This window comes from Carettochelys insculpta, chromosome 7 (assembly GCF_033958435.1).
Source record: "Carettochelys insculpta isolate YL-2023 chromosome 7, ASM3395843v1, whole genome shotgun sequence".
Classification (NCBI taxonomy): Eukaryota; Metazoa; Chordata; order Testudines; family Carettochelyidae; genus Carettochelys; species Carettochelys insculpta.
In genome coordinates, this window is record NC_134143.1 from 20,944,291 (window position 1) to 20,967,989 (window position 23,699).

The 23,699-nt window shown below is 40.1% G+C and overlaps 1 protein-coding gene across 2 annotated transcripts in view; it reads right to left on the reverse strand.

The window, feature by feature from the left end:
• Positions 1 to 23,699, reverse strand: part of OGDHL (oxoglutarate dehydrogenase L) — a 106,606-nt gene that overhangs the window by 60,553 nt on the left and 22,354 nt on the right. For both annotated transcript variants that reach the window (XM_074999447.1, XM_074999448.1), the window contains exons 3-6: positions 21,135 to 21,326; positions 11,580 to 11,682; positions 5,590 to 5,705; positions 1,000 to 1,154 (exon numbers count right to left, since the gene is read on the reverse strand). In XM_074999447.1, the coding sequence (XP_074855548.1) occupies positions 1,000 to 1,154; positions 5,590 to 5,705; positions 11,580 to 11,682; positions 21,135 to 21,326 (566 nt within the window). The remainder of the gene's footprint in view (positions 1 to 999; positions 1,155 to 5,589; positions 5,706 to 11,579; positions 11,683 to 21,134; positions 21,327 to 23,699) is intronic.

Consider the following 23,699-nt stretch of genomic DNA (forward strand, 5'->3'; position numbering starts at 1 on the left):
AAACACTCCCAAATACCACATAGCGTGACAATAACTTTAGTAACTGCTATTAGAACTTCATTTGTAACAACATTCTACTGCCTCTCCCCCTCTCTTTTTTTATGCATAGGGAAATCTAATAAAGAAACATATTCCCGTTATATCACTCTAAATTAGCATCACTATCCTACGCTGACAGCCGTGTTTGTCAAAGATGACAGATAGACAGCACTGAGAAATGAATGCCTGTGCTGTAGAAAACAATGTAGAGAATGGGAAGTAAGCCTTGCTCCTCATGAAAGAAGACAGATCACGCTCCAAGCTGCACAGTCTCACCACTGAGACAGTCAACATGGGTGTCAATGGTGGGAGCGATTGTTGAGGTGCGGTTTTCGGTCTACTGGGAACTAGACAGGCCTGCAACTTGTTTAAAATACAGGTCGCTAAACAAAGAGAAAATGAGGGGAAAAAAGGCATCTTTACACTTCTAAATCCTGTTCTCTCCTTGCACAGCTTTCTGAAGTCTGGGAAGCGCCCTAAGTTATGTCTGTTATCCTGATCCCAAGGGGTCATTTGGCAGTAGAGTATCAGTTGGTTGCAGGGATAAACTGGCTATACCTCCTATGCCCAATAGATGCTCACTCCTTACTGAGCATAGGTGAGTGCTTCTACTCTACACACTACTTTAGGATTGTAAAATTCTGAGAGGGACAATTATAAAAGGCTTATCAGTTTTGTGGCACCTGCGTGGGGCAAAGCACAGGATATCGTGGATGATCACGCTTCCTAAAGGTAAGACAGAAAATGCGGCAACAACATTCAAATACACCCTTCAGCATTCTTTTCAGACAAACTATGAACTACTTACATGGATTGGTTTATTAAACTATTCTTTGGAACCTACAACACAAACCAGTGAATTTGCTGCTGTGTCACAAAAGCAGTGGAAAAAAAAAGAATGTGATTGACCTTGTCCTCCCCACAGAAAGAAAGGCAACAATGTTGGACAAACCAACATACCTCATGGAGCGTACCAGCCTAGCCAACAGTGTCCGCTTTTCCTCATTTGTAAATTTCATGACACCGGGAGTTTCAAACTTCTGCCGGATCCATTGGCATTGCTCCACATCATTGATGAACATGAATTCTAGTCCTATATGCTGACAGTATGTATTCTAGGAGGTAAAACAAGAAGTCCAGACACTTACAACTTTGGTTGTTCATGAATTGGGAGAAGTAGGAAAGATATTTTAAAGTTAAGGTAAACTGTTTCTTTCCATTATCACTCCTTCCACCTCCCTGTATAAGAAAGTTATTTACATCCATAATTGGTGTTCTTCGAGATGTGTTATGTCCATTTCGACGTAGGTGTGAGCACATGCTCACCTGACAGAGAACTTCTCCCTTAGCCAGTGGCCATCAGGTCACTGTGGCGCCCCCTGGAGTGGCACCAACATAGTACTCAATATAGATACTGCCCACACCACCTCTGCTCAGTTCATTCTTGCTGGCTACTCTGACAGTGGGGAAAGGTGGGAGGGTTTTGGAATGCACATGAACACCACATCTCGAAGAACACCAGTTACAGAGGTGACTGTCTTCTTCTTTGAGTGCTTGTTCATGTGCATTCCAATGCAAGCTAGTGTTAGGAGGTAGGGTCGGAGCCCTGGAATGCCTCTAGTATATCCCTGCCTATGGCAGCAGCCTCCCTAGCATGCTGCATGGGCTTAAAGTGTGTGAATGGAAAACCAGGTGGTCACCCTACACATTTCCTGAATAGGGACATGGGCTAGGAATACTGAGGAAGAGCGATGCGCCCGTGTAGAGTGAGCTCTGATCAGAGGAGGGGAAACTCTGGTAGCTTGTAGCACTCCTTAATACAAACCACCATCCAGGAGGAAATACGCTGGGAGGAAACTGGGAGGCCCTTCATTCTGTCTGCTACAGCTAAAAAGAGCTGTCGTGACTTTCTGAATGGTTTGGTCCCATCAATGTAAAAAGCCAAGGCTCTAGGGACATCTTGGGTATGAAAACTCTGCTCCTTCAGGGTAGCATGAGACGAAGGGTAAAAACAGGTAATGAAATATCCCAATTGACATGGAAAGAGGAGACTACCTTCAGCAAGAAAGCTGGATGGGGTGTAATTTCAACCTTCTCCTTGTGGGACAGCGTATAGGTAGGTCCACCATAAGAGCCCTCAACTCAGAACCCCTTCTGGCCGATGTGATAGCCACCTAAAGGGCTGTTTTGTAACTTAAAACCAGTAGGGAGCAGGAAGCAAAGGGCTTGAAAGGGGGCCCAATAAGCTTAGCCAAAACCAAACTCAGGTCCTAGGAGTGTTAAAGCATCCTGCACTGGTGGCCTAACACTCTTCAATTCTTGACCACAGGGTCCAAGAACACCAACAAAAGGCCTGGACCAGGATGAAAAAACAGAAATAGCCGCCAGGTAAATTTCAACAGAGGACAAGAACAGCCCCAACTGGCTTAGGTGCCACAAATAATCCTGAAATCAAGGGGACTGAGCTGTGCAAGGGGGATAACCCATTCTGGGACACCACTTTTCCAAGTCAGCAGCCCTTCTGGGAAGTTTTCTACTATTTAAAAGCACCTCCCTTACTGGATGTGAGCAGGCATGTTCCATGGCACTCAACCATGAAACTGCCGTGCTGTGAGGTAAAGGGACAGGAGGTTGGGGTGATGAAGCTGCCCAACCTCCTGCATCAACAGGTCCAGACGTGAAAGGAGCACTTCAGATTGCACACCAACAGGTCCAACAGAACCAAGTACCAATGCTGCCTAGCCCATGCTGGAGCCACCAAGATTACTGAGGCCCAGCCTGCTTGAAATTTTGAGGAGGACCCTATGGACAAGAGGAATGAGGACACGTTGCACGCACCCACCCAGAACCCAGGACTCTGGTTCTCGTAAGAACAAAACGTTTGGTGCTTTGTATTGAGGTGAGTTGCAAACAGGTCCACCTGGGGTAACTCCAACCTTTGACGATGCCCTACCCTCCATGGTCTGCCCATGGTGTCTCTCTCCTGACTTCGCCCGAGAGTTCTCTCTGAGCTTGGACACCACAGGAGAACAGCCCTTGGTTGTGCCTTTTCTTTTTGTGAGGCCCTGGGGACTGAGACTTACATCTACAGGGAGGCTGAGGTGCTGGCCCTTTACCATGGTGCCAGGATCTCTTCTCTTTTGTCAGTGCCATGGCTGAGCTCACTGCCGGTGTAGTCTGCACCGAGGAAGACGTGCTCGACCCGACAGACGGGGATTTCTCAGGCTGAAGAGCTGCCTCCATCAAGACTTTGAGGTGCTGAGCCCTGTTGTGCAAGGTCCTGGGTTTGAAAATCCTGCAGATCAGGCAGTCGTCCCACTGGTGACACTTACCCAGGCACTTCAAGCAGCCTGAATGAAGGTCACTCTTTGGCATGCACCTCCCACAATCAACGAAGAGGCTGAAACCTGGCAACCTTGGCATACCCTGGTCCGGAGGCCTTGAGGAGGGGAAGCGACCTCTCTACTGGGGGCTCATTAACAACTATTAACAATTATCTATTTAAGCTACAAACACTTAATTAGAAATATTTACAGATAAAATCTAAGCACTACCAGCTAACTAGGAAGATTGTTTGCAGGAGCCAAGGGGAGTTCCAGGAACCCACACCATGTCAAGAAGGAATTGAGCGGTGGAAGTGTGCAGGCAGTGCTTACATTGGGCACTGTATTTGTGCCACTTCAGGGGGCACCACGCCAACCTGACAGCTACTGACTAGGGAAAAATTTTCCAGCAACTGGGCATGCATGCACACACACATCTACATTGGAATGCACATGAACAAGTGCTCGTAGAAAAATAAAAAGGTGCCCCCCCACACCTTGCTTTTAATGATTTTTAGTGACTTTGGATGCTCCAAGGGAGGAAAAAAATTCAACTACTTATCAAAATATAGCCAACGGGTTTTTCCCTCCAAAATGTTACCTGAAATCAAGTACTAAAGACAGTGGAAAACATATATTTCTCAACTGTCTGATAGCTGTTAATTCTTAAAAGGCTAGGAATATGTTTCCAACTAAATTGAGAGAGTAGAGAAAGTAGCCTAAATTTGTCTTTGATAGTTTGAAAAAAAAAACCAACATATTTTGAAAATAACTCCTTAGTTTATCATTGTGGGTATTTGTAAGTTTTCTGCTTATTTTAGAGGAAATTTTCACTGGATAGATATAATATACATACAAGAGGAAGCAAACAGACACAGCATATATGGAGAATACTATAAGGGAAAAAACACCAAATCCAAATACACAGGAGAGTTTGACAGTAACAAAGCCAATCCAAACTTCTCCAATTAAAATGCATTTTGCCTTTATGGTGTATCTTGTTTCATTAGCATGTGAGGTGCTAATACACTTAAAAAGCCTTCAACTTTACAAATTGTCACACAAGTAGCAGGGAGATCAGACAGTCAAGTACAAAGCAAATGTAAAAAATACATTCTAAGACTGCAATGTAGAAAATGATGATGAATATAACAGTGTGCCTGTGTGCACTTTGATGATGATCCTGCAGTGCTGAAGAGCCATTGGGAGATCATTCAGTACTTCAGAAGGAGCACACAGCAACATCTGGTATGGAGTGGATCCATTTCTAACATTACCTGATGTCTCATTTTTAGTTCTTCCCACATTTAGTCTATCACCTCCGTTTCCCTGAATTTATATGGCGTAATTACTTCAGCTGCTGGGGAAAAATATAGCTAGGCAAGAGGAAAAGAAAGCCCCTATCATATGAGCCATTTCCAATCAGTACGACTGTTCTTGTGAGTTTAGGATCCAATCCCAAAGTAATTACCAGGAAAGAATCACACCGATGGCAAAGGCTGCAGAATCAAGCTCAAAATGCATTCTGGGGAAATGCATGGAATGGAAGCTGGTAGCCTAGAAGAAGTCTGTGTGCAACAGACTCAAAGTAATCACAAAGGAATGTTTTAGGGCCCTTTATCCAGCAAAGTGATCCGCCAGTATGATCTCTTTGAAAGAGAAGGGTCCATACTGGTATTGTGCTGTGTGGCCTACCACCAACCCTTTCCATTATTCTGATTATTTGGGGCATTTGAAATATCTTACGTTTAGTGAAATTCTAGGGCAGGGAAGGCAATAAAAAAAAAAAAAAAAAAAAAAAAGTTAGTCCTTGGCAGGTTGCTGTCACTGTATTTACCTTTGCCTCTAAAGGTATCAGGCAATTGCAGCTTTTGTTGGCCACGGATCATCCTTAGCAGCCAAGAGAAACAGTGGGAAGCAGCGCAGAGTGGGACATCACTTCCCACCATTCCCACGAACAGCAATCCACAGCCAACAACAGCTGCAGTCATCTGTTACCTGTGGAGGTGCTGGTAGATACAGAAGTGGAGACCTTCCAGGGACTAACACTGGCAGGCTGGTATCTGTGCACCCCTGCTCTAGGGTTACCCCTTATGCTACCTGAAGTTCCCTTGTGTGTCTCATTATCTTCTGAAGTTGAATGGATCAATTTCATGGTGCATAAACTGACAACAGCTCACTTCCATCTGGATGAAAGCAGTTACACAAGATAAATTGACACACTGACCTCCAGCCGCTTGATGATTTCTCGTAAAGAAAGGGCAGTTTCATCTCCTCCGATGAAGGTGGTTGTAGGCAATCGAAAAACCTTGTCCAAGTCAGACTCATGTAAACCATAAAACCCTACAATGTGTCCGTTGGTGAAAAGGGTGGGGAGATAGAAAGCACAAAGTTAAAGAAGCAGTTTGTTCTGGTCAAGAGAATATACAGTGAAAGTTTAAGCGGGCTATAAAGAAACACCTTACTCTTGCAGAAAAGAGAAAAAAATTCTGTATTGCCACATTATAATACACAACACACTCACCACCTATTTAACAAGCACATTGGCAGAATTTTCAAGATATTTGCAAGATCAAGGAGCAATCTCATCTAACAGATTGCAGCTCCAGAAGCAAGTGGTACAATACAGCACAGTCTCAATATTATTCATGAGTAGTCAGAGCAGCCGCTTCCTTGGGGCTCCAGGCAGAAGTGCCAGCAGCAGGGGGCTCCCATATTTGCGAAATTCAACATTCACAAGCGTTCCCACCATGGAACCCTCACGAATGTTGAGACCCTGTTGTATTCCAGTGGAGGGCTGAATCTGACAAAGCCTTCAATATGGGAAATAGCATGATACCTTAACCAAGTTTGCATTACATTAGCTTTTTCTTTCACCTTAATTCACTTCTGCTATGAAATGTAGCAATCCAAGAAGGAAAAAAAAAAACAGCTTTCAGATTCAAGATGCATATGTAAATTAACCCATCGCACTATAACCCTTCTCCTACCTTCCCAAAATTTTAATTATCCTCATTTATATAATTTCTAAGTTTAAATTGTAAACTTTTTGAGGTAGGAACTTAACAAAAAAAGAAACTAACAAAACAAAAAAAACCTAACAAATTTCCCTCCTATCCCCGAGAAGTAAAAGGGAATTTTTGTTTTCTTTTGTGCCCAATGCATTTCTGGAAAAAAGTCAAAAATGCATAATATATGAGTTAATTTTAGGTATGTCTGGCAAGTCTCCTCTTAAAATATCTTTACATTCTTTTGAAAGCAATGAAAGATCCATAATGCTACATTCCCTGAAACTCTTCCTACACCCTAAAAGGTGTAAAATTTACAATGTCTGTAAGTAAGAGTATGACAAATAAAATCATTAGCATCCTTCTAGCCAACAGAACACTTTTATAAAACCACTGGGCAATATAATAAATTAGTGTCCTCACTGCCTAAAAATAGCAGCAGCAAAAATCAGAATAAAATAGATTGAAGAAAATCCAGATTGAAGGAATAATATACATGCTTATCAAAGATACAAAAGAAGCTGTTTTATAATCGTACTGTATATACATTCAGTCCTTGGCTTATGAGACTGCCAACTAAAGTGCAAATCAGTTTGCAAGATGGGGATATTCACGGATAGCATCAATTTATTTTACACATGCCATCAAACAGTCTTCATATAACCTAGAAAACCTCAAGGGGGAAAAAAAATATCTCAGGATCTCTTTTTAATGTTCGGAGGTGAAATTGACCATCTTTGCAATTACTAACAGAAATCCTACCAATAACTTCAGTTTTCAACCAGATGGTTTATAAATCAGTTTCGCTCTCAAGGCCATGTACTGTGAAAAGAATGCATCATCTCCACCCTTGATTTAGGGGGTCTGTGAACCTGCCAAGAAAGCAGTTTCATTTAGTGTTTAACCTATCTTTTGCAGTTCCAAGAGGTATGAACAAGACCAACAAGCAGCAGGTTCGACTTGAGGAAACAATGGGAACCCACTGTAGACTGAACATATGCTGTAAAGAAGTACTTGAGCATCCATTGACTGCCAGCCTCAATACCACCCAGAGATCTAAGTCAACAAGGAGAGAAGAAAGGATCAATGCTCACATTCTAGAAGACAGAAGACCACTAGGCAATTTAGGTCAAACCACTATGGAACTCAGTGTGCTACTTACAACACTGCCAGTCAACTGAAACTTATTACTAATATGTAATCTTTGTATTAAAAGCAAGTACAAGCAATAACTATAGATAAAAACTTCATTCTTCACTTTAAATTTAAAATATAGAAGAAAGGCATATAAAGATGCACACTGAGAACTGAACCAGTTCTATTTATTTAGGAGATTTAGTTCTGAGTCTGTGACACTAAGGCAAAGAAAGCAGTACTGCCAATTTTACTGTCCCTCCACACCCACTTGCCAGCTCACTCTTTGAGCACAACTTCCACTTTTTGCATGACAGTATGTGAAACATGTTACAGAAGTGACTCATACATCTGATGAAGCAGGTCTTTGCCCACAAAAAGCTTACGCTCCAAAATATCTGTTAGTCTACAAGGTGCCACAGGACTTGTTCTCATTCTAATGACTGTATGTGTGTTAGCCTAAAGTACACATCTAAGCTAGGAAAGCTAGGACCGTGCTTCAGGTCTGTTGTCAGTGATCTGGGTGTCTTTGTATCTTATCTGACTCTGTAGTCTTTGGGGGTTCTCTCCAAGTCTGCTGTGCTAGCTTCCTGCACAGAACAAGTACAACATAGATGGAAAGCACAGGCTCACAAATGAATGGTTATGTTCACTAGACAGGGTGAGATACTTGTCAGGACACCATACCCGTGGTTCCTGGGCCACATTTGGTGGCCCCAACCACGTACCTGATGTGTATGCAAGCTGTCCACTGTAGGAATTGCAATCTAACACAACAGAAAACCAGAAGCTAGGGAACCCTCTTATCCCTTCCCTTCAAATCCCCAGAGTCTGATGAAACTTGGGCCGACTGGATTGCCAGCAAGGAGAACTCATACGAATTTCAAAACAAATAAACTGGAGAAACATGCAATGTTATTTGTAAAGCTAGGGCAGAGACTGTATTCTTAAAATACAGAATGCTGCAATCTATAGCAACGACTGTTAAATGGTTAAAACAACTGGCAGGGCCAGCAACAGAAACAAAAAGTTAAAAGAAGCAAGAGAAATAAACAGAGCTCTGGAATGCTCCTGCTCACCTAACAGGGCAGCAAGCAGTCCAGAGACAGCAAGCACAAAATAAAAAACTGGAAACAGCTGTAAAGAATCTGCAAAAGGGAGAAGTGCCACCCTCTGTTTTAAGAATCAGTAGTCAACAATGGACTTCAGGCAGCTACCCTATATCTGAAGAATGGGGACAGAAATTGAAAAAGGTGACCCTAGCAAAATTTGAAGATGTAGCTGGAATTACTCCTAACTTTATTGAAGATATGGTAGCTAAGCAACAGAAATGCAGTCTCTGCTTTTAATTCTAACCATGAACATTTGAAACATGGGATTTTCCTACTACCACATAAAGTTTTAAAATAAAGTAATAAAAATGTCCTATTACTAAAATAATACAACTGCTTTTTGCACCTTGCATTTCTAATAAATACTATAATTGGCAGCTGCAGACTGCACATAGCACAAGGCAACAAGCATGTTAGTTTTTAAATTATTTGTATTCTGTTAATTTAATACTACAGATATTACTTCTCAGGTTCTAGCATAATCATAGTTCTTTTACTTGCAGTAGAGAGCAGACTCCAATAAGGGACCCTCCCTGAGAACTATGCATAGGTTCTCTTTAGGTCTTTTTGCTCTAGGAGAAACCATTCTCCCCCTGCAGAAGCTTGACAAAAGCTCCCCTCTAGGGCTGCAATTATTTTCGCATCCTACTTAATTGTGTTACTCCACCAGTTCTGCCTAACTCTCTTTTGAAAGAAAGTGATTATACAGCCAACTTCCGGAACTCATTTCTAAAAGGCACAGAGGAGTCCAAACTAAAAAGCAGTTTCACACACGCCCCTCACAAATCTGAAAATCTGATCAAGACCAATTGAATCTCCCTCAAGATAATGATCAAATAAGGAAAAACAAAAATGAGCCAAACTCCCTAGAGTTATGGAGTTACATCAGAGATTTTACTGCCACAATTGCCATGGGAGGCAGAAAGAACCATGCAAAAACTGCATTTAACATGCAGCTTTGACTTTGACTCCCTCATCTGTACTCTGCCTATTAAATCTTCCCCTCAGGGGTCATTTTCACACTCAAACCTCAAAGCCACATCAAAGAGCTACCTTTTTAAAAAAGAGAGGGAGAGAGAAGGAAAATGTTTTGCTGCTTTGACCCAGCATATGAAATTTTTACACTGAAATTACACTGGCCTAAGGCCCAGAATGGACAATATCCAACCCTAGACCAATAATTGGTTTCAAGTCCAATCATCTTATGATCCATGAGGACTAGAGATGGCTAGACTGAATGAAGCAAGAAAAGGGCTTTTTACACAATGTAACTTCCACCCACAACCTTTCACTGTAGAATACATAAGAATAAGATATCTTCAAATATTTTTTCCATGGGGTTAAAGTCACGCCCATTTCTCTCTCTCCACATGGTCACTCACACCACTGGGATTAATTATGGCTTCGGTGGAAGAAATGGAACTTGAGTGCTTTGGGAAAAAAAACAAAAAAAACAAACAAACTTACCCTCACATAATGTATCCATGACACCAGGTTTCTTCTTGGGTATCAGAGAGAAAAATATAAATAGAAGACGACACCTGGAGATGGGAATGTGCACTGTACAGCTCTCCTGTCCACAAAACTTGTAAAGACCAATGGTGGCCAGCTCTCCCCACATGCTCAAAGACAGTAGCAACAGGGAGCTCTGCTCCCCTACAAAGAGATGATGTGCTAGAAGAGGAAAGTCTGCTACTGGCCTACACTCCCTCACAAAGACCAGCTCTCTTTCCCCAACAGATGAAATAAAGGTCTCCCAATTTGCAAGACAGTCCCCCTTTCTGAAACAGCAGCTCCACTGAGACCTTGAGTTAAGCTTGCTGGTTTGTTTTTCTGAGGCAATATCAGACTCTAAGAAGGGCTTTCAGTGAAGACAGCGCTTGTGACACTACAGAAAACACCTCGGTTCTGAGGGTAGGTGGCAGGTGGATAGAACGCAAACAGCCACATATTTTATATTAATTATCTATCTACATAGATATCATGTATCGCTATAGATATACAAAAGAGAAGTTACGCACTTTATGCAGTAATGATGGTTCTTTGAGATGTGTCATTCCCCTCCCGCCCCCCGCGGTGGGTGCTTCACAGTAGGTGTTGGGCTCGCCCCAGCACCACAGCACAGAGATTTTCCAAGTAGCACTCAGTGGGGACAGCACTCAAAGAAAAGTAAAGACTACGTGGCTCAATGTTCTCTCCCTCCCCCAGAGCCAGGCATCCCCAACCTTCCTCCCCACCCCCCTGGCTCTAACTTGATGCTGGCGACTCACCAGAGCTGCTGCCATGCGCTTCTCTGACCACGCGTGCTGGGAGTGCTGTCCGCCGCTCTGTGCGCATGTCCCAGCACAACTCCCAGGAGGAGCTGCATTTAAGAGCTCAAAGAGCCTCAGGTTGGCCACCCCAGCTTAAAACCTTGTTTAACTCACAAGAATTTATTTAATTGACTATTTGATGGATATTAATATTTGAAAACAACACTATGCAGTGGCACCCAGCTGGAAAAGGGAGAAGCTTCACTGGAATGATTTAGCCATTCTCCTGTAATACAGCTGTGCAAATTGCCAAAGCCACATTATACATTACCATCTGACCAGTCAATCTGCACTCAATTTCCTGAAGTTCTAAAGCATGACTGATCTTCCCAAGCTTCGAAAAAGGCCACTAATCAGCTACAGCTACTTCTATAAGTAGACAGTGGAACAATGAGGAATACATTATTGTCAAATTTCCTAAGGAGTGGTCACTAGTTAGATTCATGTATCACAATCAAAGCAAAGTTACAGTGATTTATCATGAAATATTATACAAGGTTAGAGGAACATTTCACTAATTAATAGCTGTCCCATCCAAGAAAAACAGAAGACCCAGTTGTAATTATCTTGATTCTTTGAGGATACATTGTATCATGACACATAGCTCTGGCCAAAAGTATTGATTTATATAAAGTAGTTGGAAGCTCTCACCCAGTTTATCAATAGTAGTGATTAAATCAGATGGAACGAATGAATCCAAGTCTGCATCCAAGATTCCCAGGGGATCCAGCTGAGCCACATGATGCCCACGGATCTGATGGGTTCAGTTAGGTTGGCAGAGGGAGGAAACATCAAGAAAAAGTGATAAGTCAGTAAAAAAGGAAAACTTCCCAATATTTGTGCCCCCATCACGCAAATGACTCAGGTAATCAAACATACAAAACAGCCATACTTGGCTGTACCAATGGTACATTTAGCCCAAGAGTAGACAGTAATTCCTCCAAGTTTGAAGAGAATCATTGCCCATAAAACAATAATTATCACAGGTGAAGCTGAAGGTGGCTAGTAAGACCAGTCCAGGACGCACACCTATTCTCACATTTGGGCAGACATTTCCCAATGGAAGGGGCAGATCTGAACTGTTGACCTAGAATGAGGCACATTCCTTCCTTCTTTCCTGTTTCTGTTTCCTGCTGGCCAGTGCTGGATGGTTCTGGCAACTGGAAGTTTAGGGTCATCCAGTTGTGTTCCTGACCATCTTGGCTACTAATTTGTTTTTAAAATGATTTACACTTTTGGCCTTACAACATTCCACGGCAATGAGTTCCTCAGGTTGACTTTGCATTGTGCAGTGTTCTTCCTTTTATTTGTTTTATATGCTGGTGCCTATTATTTTCACCTGGTGATCCCTACTTCTTGTGTTATGTGAAACAGTAAACACAGTTTCCTATTCATTTTCTCCATATCATTAGATCTATAAAATGTGAACATATCCCTCCTGAGTCATCTTTATTCCGTAAGGTGAAAAATCCCAGTATTTTTCTCCCTTCTTTTAGAAAGCTGTTCCATACCTCTAAGCATTTTGTTTCCTTCCGCTTCATCTTTTTCAACTTAATACTCTTTTCAGAGATGCAGTGACCAGAACTGCATATGGGAATTCAAGATGTAGGTGTACCATGGATTTATATAACAGCACTGTATTTTCTGACTTATCTATTCCTTTTCCAATAATTCCTTACATTTAGTTAGCTTGCTTGATTGCTCTGGCACATTGAATGGGTGTTTTCAATGACCTATCCATGATAGCTTCAAAACCTCTTTTTTGAATGGTAATCACTAACTTAGATCCTACTATTTTGCATATATCATTGGGGATTATTTTTCCAAAGTGCAATACTTTGTACTTAACGTTTAATTCATTTGCTATTTCACTGCACAGTAACCCAGTTTAGTGAAATTCCTTTGTAACTTTTTGCAGTCAGTTTTTGACTTAAGTCTGGAATCATTTTGTGTTGTTTCCAAATTTTGCCTCTTTGCTATTTACCTCTTTCCATGTATAAATACGCTGAACACCAGCCTTTAGGATCCCTGTTTACTTCTCTCCACTGTTAAAACTGACCAGTAATTCCTACTCTTTATTTCCTACCTTTTAACCATATACTGATGCACAAGAGGACTCTTCCTCTTACTTTGCTTACAAACTTTCTGTGAGAGAGACTTATAGTGTCCTTGGACTTTTAGAAAGCCTTCATCTACCAGGTTACCTTTGCCCACATGATTCGTGACACCCTCAAAATTCTAATAGAGAGATAAAGCATAAATTTCCATTTACAAAACATGTGTTGGTTTTCCCTGCACCATATCGTGTTTCTGTGTGTCTGGTTGAAACGACAGAAATGAATAAAAGTATCAGTCTGCTCAGTACTGACAGTAGGCTTACTGCCCTGTAACTGCCATTGGCTTCTTTTGTGTATGTGCGCGTGTGTGTTACACTACCTACTCTTCAGTTATCTGATACACAATCTGATTTAAGTGACATGCTATATAACAGTTACTAGTTCTGCAATTTCCTATGGGAGTTCCTTCAGACCTCAGGTGAATATCATCAAATCCTGATGATTTGTTACTGTTTCATTAAGTTGTTCTAAAACCTCCTCAACTGATGCCTCAAACTGGGGCAATGCCTCAGATCCGTCACCTAAAAGCACAACTCAGGTGTGGCAATCTCCCACATCTCTTCTTAAGTGAAGACCGATGCAAAGAATTCCTTTAGGCACTGAAGGAGCGCTCAGGGAATACACGCCCATTTCAGAGTAGCTAAACTGTCAAGTGGCTCACTGACTGTTCGGAAGGCTTTCTGCTTCTGATGTAGTTCAAAACATGTTTTTGCTATTGATTTTTGCGTCCTTGGCTAGTCATTCTTCTGAATCTTTTTACTCTTGATTTGCCAGAGATTATGTTCCTTATTACAACCCTCAGTAGGACAAGACTATCAATTTTTCAAATATGCCTTTTTTGCCCTTAACCATATATTTTTTCCCCCCACTGTTTAGTCATGGTAGCACTTTTTATTTGGGGTATACATTTAGACTGAGATGCACACCTTTCCCAATGTAGTGCCCTATGAAATGAAAATAACGTCCATATAGAAACATATGGTCCAATGATCTCTATTATGAGCACAAAACACCACCAAATACACAAACAATTATGTTCTCTCTCACCTACCTTTCAGTTTAATTTCTGAAGTGTACCTAAGCAGCAATTTCTGATACAGAATTGCAAAACCTATATGTTCTGTAAAGATTTGGGCAAATTTAACACTTCGAAGTTACCATGGGGGAGATTTAGCCTAGTGAGGTGCTGTGTATGCACCACAGCACTTCATTACTAATCTCCCAACTCCCTAATTACCATGCTCCCTTTGAAGCTGGGCGCTAGTTTAAACACAGCCACATATTGCTCAGTATTCATAAGTCTATTTGATGATCACAAGGGTCACAGAAAGCACAGGATGGTAACTTTAACAATTACATTATAAAAAGCTAGATACAGCATACACATTTTCCTTCTATTGCTACTTCACACTGATTTAGTTTACAAGATACAAATTTTGGGGGAAAGAAAAGAAATTCAGATTCTGTGCTACAGCAGTGCAGGATTTTTTTTTCTAAATTATTGCCCATGACAAATGAAGCCAAAAGCAAGACAAATTGATCCCCATATGACTGAACCAATCAGAGCTGAGAGCTTCAAGAATGTTTAATTTTCAAAATTAGATATGACAGCTCATAGAAGGCTGGAAAAAGGCGCATGAAAGATCAACAATTTGTAAGCAAATTGGAGAGATTCTTGCTCATGGGTTCAGCAGATGTTAGGCTGATGTAGAGGTGATGAACTTGATTCCAAGCTGACAAGTTTAGAGACTATTTTATTTATGAGACTCAGACCTAGAGGTCTAAAATTTCCTCTTGTCCTACAAGGGAAGTCCCAATCTCCAGAGCTAGTTTCGTGGAATAAACACAGAATTCCCACGTGTCCAAATTTCCAATAATATTTATGGTACATCTATATTTAAACACATATATGTGCCCTTTCTGCAAAATAAGTGGTATTTTAAGGTTCCTAAACTCTACCCTATGCATATGAACTTATGGAAATGGCATGCAATAAAGTTTCTCAGGAAAACAATAAAGTTGCCCAAAAGAATGGTGTGGAAACTTAGCTGAGAGTGTGTGAAACTAGAGCCATTAACAACTGGCTACTAACTCATCCCTGGACTTTGTAGAAGTAGTTGTGCTGCAAAATTGTCAGTAGGAAAGTAATACAGGATCCAATAAATGTGTTAAAAGTTAAATGTAAATTATGCTTTCAGAGTCCCCCCTCCACCCATTGGACCACATGGAAAGTTCTTCAATCTGCTACTGCCTTTGAGCTAATACCGCTAGGTCTTTTAGCGTAGGCGGTAGAAGTTCATCCATTTATGAACCAAGGTCCCAGGTTGAATCTCTGCTATTGATGATACAGCAAGGATTCCATGTTACACTAAATTTCTTATTATTTTGGTAGTATTTTAAACAATGTTAAAAAGGTGAAAGAAGGCTTTCAAGGCAAGGAATGCATGACGTTCCATAGGACTGCCACTTTTAAAAGCTTTACAAAAACTGAACAAGAAGGTAAAAGGCCATTGTACCCTTTTTAAACAAGAACACAATTAAGACTCCAGCTAATAAAAATAGGAAAGATATGTACAAGATATTTTGCAGTATTTTTAAATTCTTACCAGAAACATTTAAAGGTAAAATAAGAGTAAATATTCTTGCACAACAGTCAAAGCAGTGCAAAAATACGTGCCCTTTTCTGTCTAATTTTCATGAGGAAGTCTTTGAAAGTGAAAAATGTAAGCCATTTAATCTTTTTGCAACAGTATAAAAAGAATGACACCTACTAGGCCAGTTCCCTGTCCTCCCATTTAATTTCACTGGAGTCAGTGGATTTACAACAGATAAACTATACCTCTAGCTTTCCAAAGCAAAATAATATATTATTCCATACCTGGTACCCTTCAATACCTCACTGTATTCAATACAGCATAGCATACCTTCTAATAGCCATACACACTATGGCAAGACCATTGCCAAACATTCCAACCTGCCACTAGTCTGTGCACAATAGCCTTACCCCACTATGCAAACAGGATTTTCAGAGCTTGTAATTTATAAGCCTCTATGACAGGTACAGCACTGAAAGGCTTGCAAGTCCTCATCCCTTGCCCTGATGCTGCCTTCCGTAGTCTCCCACTGAAATCTCCCATCATCAGTTTCTCTCTCCCAAACAAAACAGGTGACTTGAACTCCCATCTAACCACTGGGCCCAGCTGCCCATCTCCACCTCAGAGATGCCCAGGCCACATGGTGCCTGTTTGATTCCTAGTTGCTGCCTGTGGGCCACCCCTTCCTTCTCCACTTTGCAATCTTGGCCTGCCTAGCTCCCTCATTTCCCAGGGAAAGGCCTGATTAACTTAATGACTGCAACTTGATGGTTCAAATACCCTTTTCCAAACAAATACCCATTGCCAAATAAATGCTAAAACTTGATGCAAATCACTTATCTGGAAATCAAACTCTACTTGAAAAGTCAAACAGTCTCTATGGTAAAGTTCTTTCAGGTTTTTAATTTACCGTGTGCATCAACTGGTAAAGTAACACAGAATATATTTTAAAATTTGTTGATCAATTTCAATAGCTACAAAACTCCTGAAGAATTACATTGTAAAAAAAATTCTTTCCCTTCCAAACCCATAACACCTGTGCAAAGTGGGACAGTCAAACTCCCGACCCTGCTCCACCCTATTTCTCCCATCACCTCACCTTTTTCCACCTGCTCTTGAAGGGTGGGGGGCTACGGCTCTGGCCTTAGAAGCAGCACGCAGGCAGAAAGGAACAGCAGTGAGTAAAAGCTGATTCTAAACACTGGTTGCACTTTGGTGTGATCAAGAAATAAGGTGGGTTCTTGACTTCAAGAACTACATGAACATAATATCAAAATAAGAAGCACAAAGAAACTGCTTCCACATCATCTTTTGTTAATATTTGACCACATGTAAAACATCTTTGAAAAGAACTGCCTTCTCTGTATTCACCCTTACACAGGTATGTAAAGGATTAACTCATTCACAACACATTGAATTTGCATGTGTTATTTTTCACATAGCACTTTCACCACTTTTTCTTGTACCAGTAATATTAGCTTCTTTTTAACATTAATCTTGCCAACCAGGAACACTGTCAGACTTGTGACTTACACGCATCCCTACAAATAACATGTTTTGAAACTTTTGCTAAGAATAGTAAATATTATTCACGTGACAAATCTAAACATGGTGCAGAAGTACAACAAATCTTTTGACATCTGCTGTCACTGCATGTAAAAATTAAATATCCTGTAGCCACATGGCTTTTTGAGAGACTTCTACTCTTTTTTACCTGTTGTGATTTATGTTATGTTGTCTTAGACTAGCTATCTATTGAAGAGATTAATTAACAGAAGATAATTTAAAATACTAATATCCACAGAGAATTCTTGTTTCCCTTTGGTTTTATTAGTTCTCTTTCCTGAGCTTGTGCTCTTTAAATGGACAGACCCTACTGCTTAAAGCGCTGTCTCTTTAAAATTCAGGTCCCTGCTTTGCAACATACGGAACAATTGGCCTGTGGTTTTGTTTTGTTTTCTTTTGTTTTTTTAAAGTTGGGATGCTCTCCAGGGAGCTTAAAAAAATAGGGACAGTCATGATTTATAACTGGATAGATGGTCACCCTATACCAGTGCTTTTAGCTACCAGTTAAAGGGATATAGCAATTTCCTAGATCAACAGCCAGTCAGATAGGACCACTGCTATATTTGGCTCTACTTAGAACGTACAATCATATACCATCTTTGAGCTTGCTATTCTTTCAAGCAAAGAGGTCATAACTTTGTAATGAAAAATATATATGTAAGACCCTTAAAGTCATCAAGGGTTCAAGGAATCACAGCTTGCAAACAGAAATAATTGTGCAAAACTGTTGCTGTACACAATAGTAGCTACTGAAAATTTAACGAAAAATTGCACTGAAAAGTAAAGTTGATTTTTTAAAAGTAAATGTCTATTGTTAGGAATAATTAACAAGCAACCGCGGAACTATCATCTTTAAGATGAACATAGGAAGATTTAGAATGACTGGAAGTGTAACTTCCCTTTCAGCATAGATTAAATCAGGGTGCACAAAGTGGGGATGCGCATGAAATTTCAGAAGGACACAGTGTGATTGGCTGTTGGGTTTCATGCTCAGCCATCTCTTTAAAAATGTTGAAATTTTTACTGTTTTATGTATGTGTACCAACATTTATGTACTAGTTAATAAAGTTTTTACAAAGTTATTACTTTACACCTGCTACAAGGTTTTTTTCCCATATGAACATAATCAAAATTTCTGTCGGTTTGTATTACATTACCTATGTGGTAGGGGGAGAGGTGAGGGGGTTGCTAATTGCTGGGCCCCCACTTTTTGTCTCTACACAAAAAGTTTGTTCACCCTGGATTAAATCAAACCTGTCAAACTTCTGTAGAACAAGTTTCATATTTATCAAAACTGATTTACTCATCTTTTTAAATTACTAGATTTTAAAACGTCATAACTCAACCACATTTTAAAAATCACTGTTTTATATACCCATTTTAAACAGGAGTAGAAGCAACTCCCAGAAACCATGTTAGGAACAGTCTGCACAAAACCATATTTTAGAGACCCATTTATAATTATAGGGAAAGCAAGAAAAAGCGATGAGCTATTTCCATGAAGTACATTAAAATTAATGGTTAAAATAGTATCGTAATTTAGTAAACATTAAGTAAGGGACTATAATTGATCACAAACTAAGGCATTTTAATCAATCATTTTAATGAAGTTGTCACCCTTAGGGAACTATCAACAGTAATGCAGAAGGGCAAAAAAACCCACAAAAGCTTCATAGGAGTTCCGTCGAACTACCTGGGGCAGATATGCTCCTATTCAAAACTCAGGATAAAACACACCACCACTTACCCTTGATAATTTTGTTTTGATGCCAAAATTTGAAAAATAGGACTGTTTCTCGATTCACATACAGCTGAAATTCTTGAAATAATATTTATTGCAAGATTTTAGCCAAAGATGGTAAAAATAACCTACTGAACTGTTCTTGAAGGTTGTCCATTATTTTTCCCCGATTTTAGGCAAACAACAAGTAAGATTTGGGTTTATTTGCAGAACAAACACCAGCTCTGATATGGCTGCAAATGTAAGCATAATCCCAATCAGCAGAGGGAATATCTAATTCTGAAAAAGAAGGGTGAAGTTTGAGGTGATCAAAAAAAGATTCAAGGCCTTCTTCTCTCCACACCACACTACTTTCAGAGCATGGCAGCAGAAAAGTAGGAAAAAGGTATATCAATAGAGAAATCATCTCTGTCACCATCCAGGTATGGTAACAGTTTAGAAATTTGCATCAATATTAATGTACTGTTACTGCATCAATTCAAGCACAAACTGTCAGAAACACGTGCTTTAAATTTATCCCATGGGGAAAGATAATGTGTTTTATATTTGATCATCTATACAGCAGTCCCTCGAGCTATGAGATGGTTGAGTTCCCACACACCCTCGCATAACTCAAAATTTTGTGTAAATCAGGAGGACAGCTTTTTTTCCCAGGTAGAATGCATGTTCTGTAGTTGGGGAAATAGCAGGAGCACCTGGAGCTCCTTTGGGAGGGTAAGCCCTGGGGCTGGGGGGTACAGTTGGGGAGGGTTAAGCCTGGCAGTGGGTTGGGGCTCTGGGAGGGGGGCAGGGGACTGGAACTGAGCTGTGGCTGCGCAGCCGTGCGGGGGAGGTTGAGCCAGAGCCACACGCGGGGCTGGTCAGGTGTGAGCCAGGACTGGGGGGAGCAGGATTTTGAGTTGCACTTAACATTAATGCAAGTTAAGTGCAACTTGAAATCACACATTTCAAGGGATTACTGTATAATGAGACAAACCAGAAAAAAAATCTACCTAGAAGCATTTTAGTGGTGTTTTGGGCGGAGGTAAAGGACACCTTACGTAAATTACTGTGTTTGTATTAAGCCCTCCTTTACAGGATATAGAACCCAGTATTAGAAGAAGCAGTATATTTATTAAACTGCCTCAGGAAGGGGCACAAAACTAGTTATTTCACAGAGAAGCGTTTACAATTAATAGCATCTCTCTAATACAATTTACTAAGAGGATTAGATATGGTGCATCCAAATAATCCTTTCATTATTTTGCTATGGAGTTGCCTACAACACACAGACACATCTACTCCATCAATTAAGGTAGGGAAGACATAGTCCCAAATACAAGGAACTTGTGTTCTCTTGGTGTTTTGTTTCCAACTGCTTTAAAAAAAAAAAACGAAAAAAGAAGGCATCAGTGCAACCAAACATTCTGTAACCCTTGTTGCTACTTCAACAAAATCTTGTTATATATTTCACACAAGATTAAGGACAGCAGACTGTGAGAGTATGTTTTCTGCATAGACTACTTTTATGTAAGTGACTTCCATGAAATGACTGTTTACATAGGTCTTTTCATCTATTTACTATACTAGGCTCAGCATTAATTTAACAGTTGGAGTGGATCATATCTAGCATCCTGACAAGGATCCTAGTATACACCCAAATTACAGCATAGCATGAACCAAAAAAAATAAAATAGACGCCAATTTTTCCCCCAACTTTCATATTCAAAATATTTCATTATTCTGACTCATTTCTCCATGTGAATTGAGTCAGATGGGCAGGGGGAGCTGAGGACCAGCTGTTTTGGTAAAGACGTAAAACCCTAAGGTGCTCTAGTTCCACAGTGATGGGTAAAACAAATGAAGCAAGACGAATCAAATTATTTCTGTTTGAATAGTAACTCCCTTTGCATTACTGTCACTTAACCCTGGTGTTCCCCAGTTTGGGCAACTATTATAAAGTTATTTGTCTCTTAAGTGTTATGAGTATCAATCAATATGCACCACAGCACCACTCAGGGAACTCATTATAGACCTGAATGTCACTGAACTATGCACTGTAAAAAAGTATAAAATTAAAAACACCCATTGCTTGCACCAAATCTAGGAATACAACAGACAGACAGAGACAGAGGAAGCACAAGAAAACAATCAGTTAATATTTGCAAAGTACTTTTAAAACAAAACTACCTCCCCATTTAATACTTACTTGATATGCTCTAATCAATGACTGGACCGCAAGATGATCCTCGACCAGTTTTTCAGCTTTACCTAGTGTCTTTACCAATCCATGGCTCTGAAACAACAATACTCTGCTTTTTGAAAGACTTGGTAAGTGCGCCTGGTAAGCTTGACCAGGAGGAGCCCCAGCGTTAGCATTTCGGAAGAACAAATCCCAAGACTGGACAAGGTTGCAGAGAAAAGATGAAAAGAGAAAAAGGGAAGGAAGGAAAAAAAAAAAAATCTTCATTAGATCAAACAAAACCTACGATTAAAAACAATAAATTTGCACAACAGTGAATATGGCCACACAAAGATGGCCTTATTAAGCCAGACAAATGGTCCTCCCAACCCAATAACCTGCCTTCTGACAGTGGCAAATGCTTCAGGGGGAATTAAAAGAACAGGGCACTTATGAAGTAATCTGGCCATCCAGTCCCAGCATCTGGTAGTCAGAAGCGTAGGGACATTCAGTGCAAGGGGTTTAGCACCCACCATCTTGACAGACCTCTTCACCATGAACTTTTCTAATTTTTTTTGGAACCATTTATACTTTTGACTTTCAAAATATCCCCAGATAATAAGTTCCACAGTTTGACTGGGCAGTGCGTGAAGAAGTTTGTTTTAAACCTGCTGCCTATTAATATGTTGTGTAATCCCCTGGGTTCTTGCGTTACACATAGGTGTAACTAACACTTCCTCATACACTTTCACCACGTTAGTAATGATTTTATAGACCTCTACAATATTGTCTCTTACTCATTTCCATTTAAAAAAACAGAGTGAGAGAAAGAGAGAGTCCCAGTCTTCTTACTCTGACCTCAGATGGAAGCTGTTCCACACTATTAATCTGTTGTTGTTCTTCCCTGTACTTTCTTATCCTAATATCTTTTTTGAGGTGGGATGACAAGAACCACACACAGTATTTATGCGAATGTTCCGTGGATTTGTATAACGGCATTATGGTATTTACTGTCTTATTAACTACCCCTTTCCAAATAGTTCCTAACATCATTAGCTTATCTGACTGCTGTGCAGATTGAGCATATATTTTTCAGAAAACTATTCACGAATGACTCCAAAATCTGATTGGTTTCCACTAACTTATACCCCATCATGTTGTACGTACAGTTGGGATTATGTTTTACAATATTCATTACTCTGTATTTATCAAACACCGGATTTCATCTTCTGTTTTGTTGCCCCAGTACTCAGTTTTGTAAAATTCCTCCGACACAGCTTTAGGTGCCACAATTTCAGACAAGATTACATGTGAGATGCAGTGTATCTTCTCCTGCCCTTATGTTCTGCGACACTCCACGGTAATGGCTAAATGAAAACTACTATTGCAGTTTGATTCTGCCATGCTATGAAGCTTTCCATTATGCCTCTGAACAAAATTTATATGTAAGGTTAGGAACCTAGCATTTGTAGGTGCCTGACGTGGCGTCCCTCAGTCAGACAGGCATTTCAAAAAGTCAAGAATGATAAAAATGTAACTTTGCTAAAAGTATAATTTTATCCATTCAGTCTATTTACAGATGATGTTAATGTAAGCCAACATTAACAGATGTATAACCAAGAAAGTTCTATAACGGCATCTGCAAATTCTACATTGAAAAGCCTTGAAAATGAAACAAGCAGATTTCTTTAATTATAAGGGTTTTTGGTACTCCATGGGTCTTCTCTTCAGTGCACTCAAAACGTGTCTTTTCAACTAACATGAGAATAAAATTAGTCCTATTCAAACGTCTCCAGATTAAAACACACACATTTGAATTCAAGTCATAATATACAGTTCCTCCTAAAATGAACAAGCCTTCTCTGTCACATTTATTTTTCAGGCAAGACACACAAACTCCTCAAAGAAAGACACAAATGCTGCGTTAAAAGTAGTAATACAATGAATAAGGAAGTGTTCTAACCTAAACATGTTGCTGTAGGTTATTAAATGATTTAAGACAGAAGCAGACAGCAGAACAGGACAAATTTTGCATATTCTTAAAAAAAACACAAAAAAAAACCCACACACACACACACAACCACAAGTACAATCAAATATCACCACGGGCTTCCTAGTAAGTCTCTTCCACCTCTGATTTCCATCCCTGGACTGGATAAAATTAATACTCCTTCCTCTCCTCCCTGAGCCTGCCAAACTGGGGAAATTCTTTGGGAAGTTTGTGGTTTTAAATTTTTAATTTAATTAAACAAATGTCTAACCTGATGGCCTGGTTATTAGAACTTAACTGTTTAAAAAAGTAAAATTCACTGTCAGAAAAACCTTTTGCACTGAACTCTGACAGTAAAATACCAATCATATTTACACCCTTTGTCAGATACAGAACTATCACATGGACTTTCCTTATTGTTGTTGTTTTTGCTATGTCAACACTACCGGAAAACCAAAAAGGACAACTGATTGTTTTCAAATGAAGGTATTTTCAAATACAGTGGAAAGTAAAGTAAATGCCATGATGTGGACTTTAATTGCAATGTAATCTCCGTAAGCCTTATTTGTATATATAGTTATAGATATAGTTATATATAAACC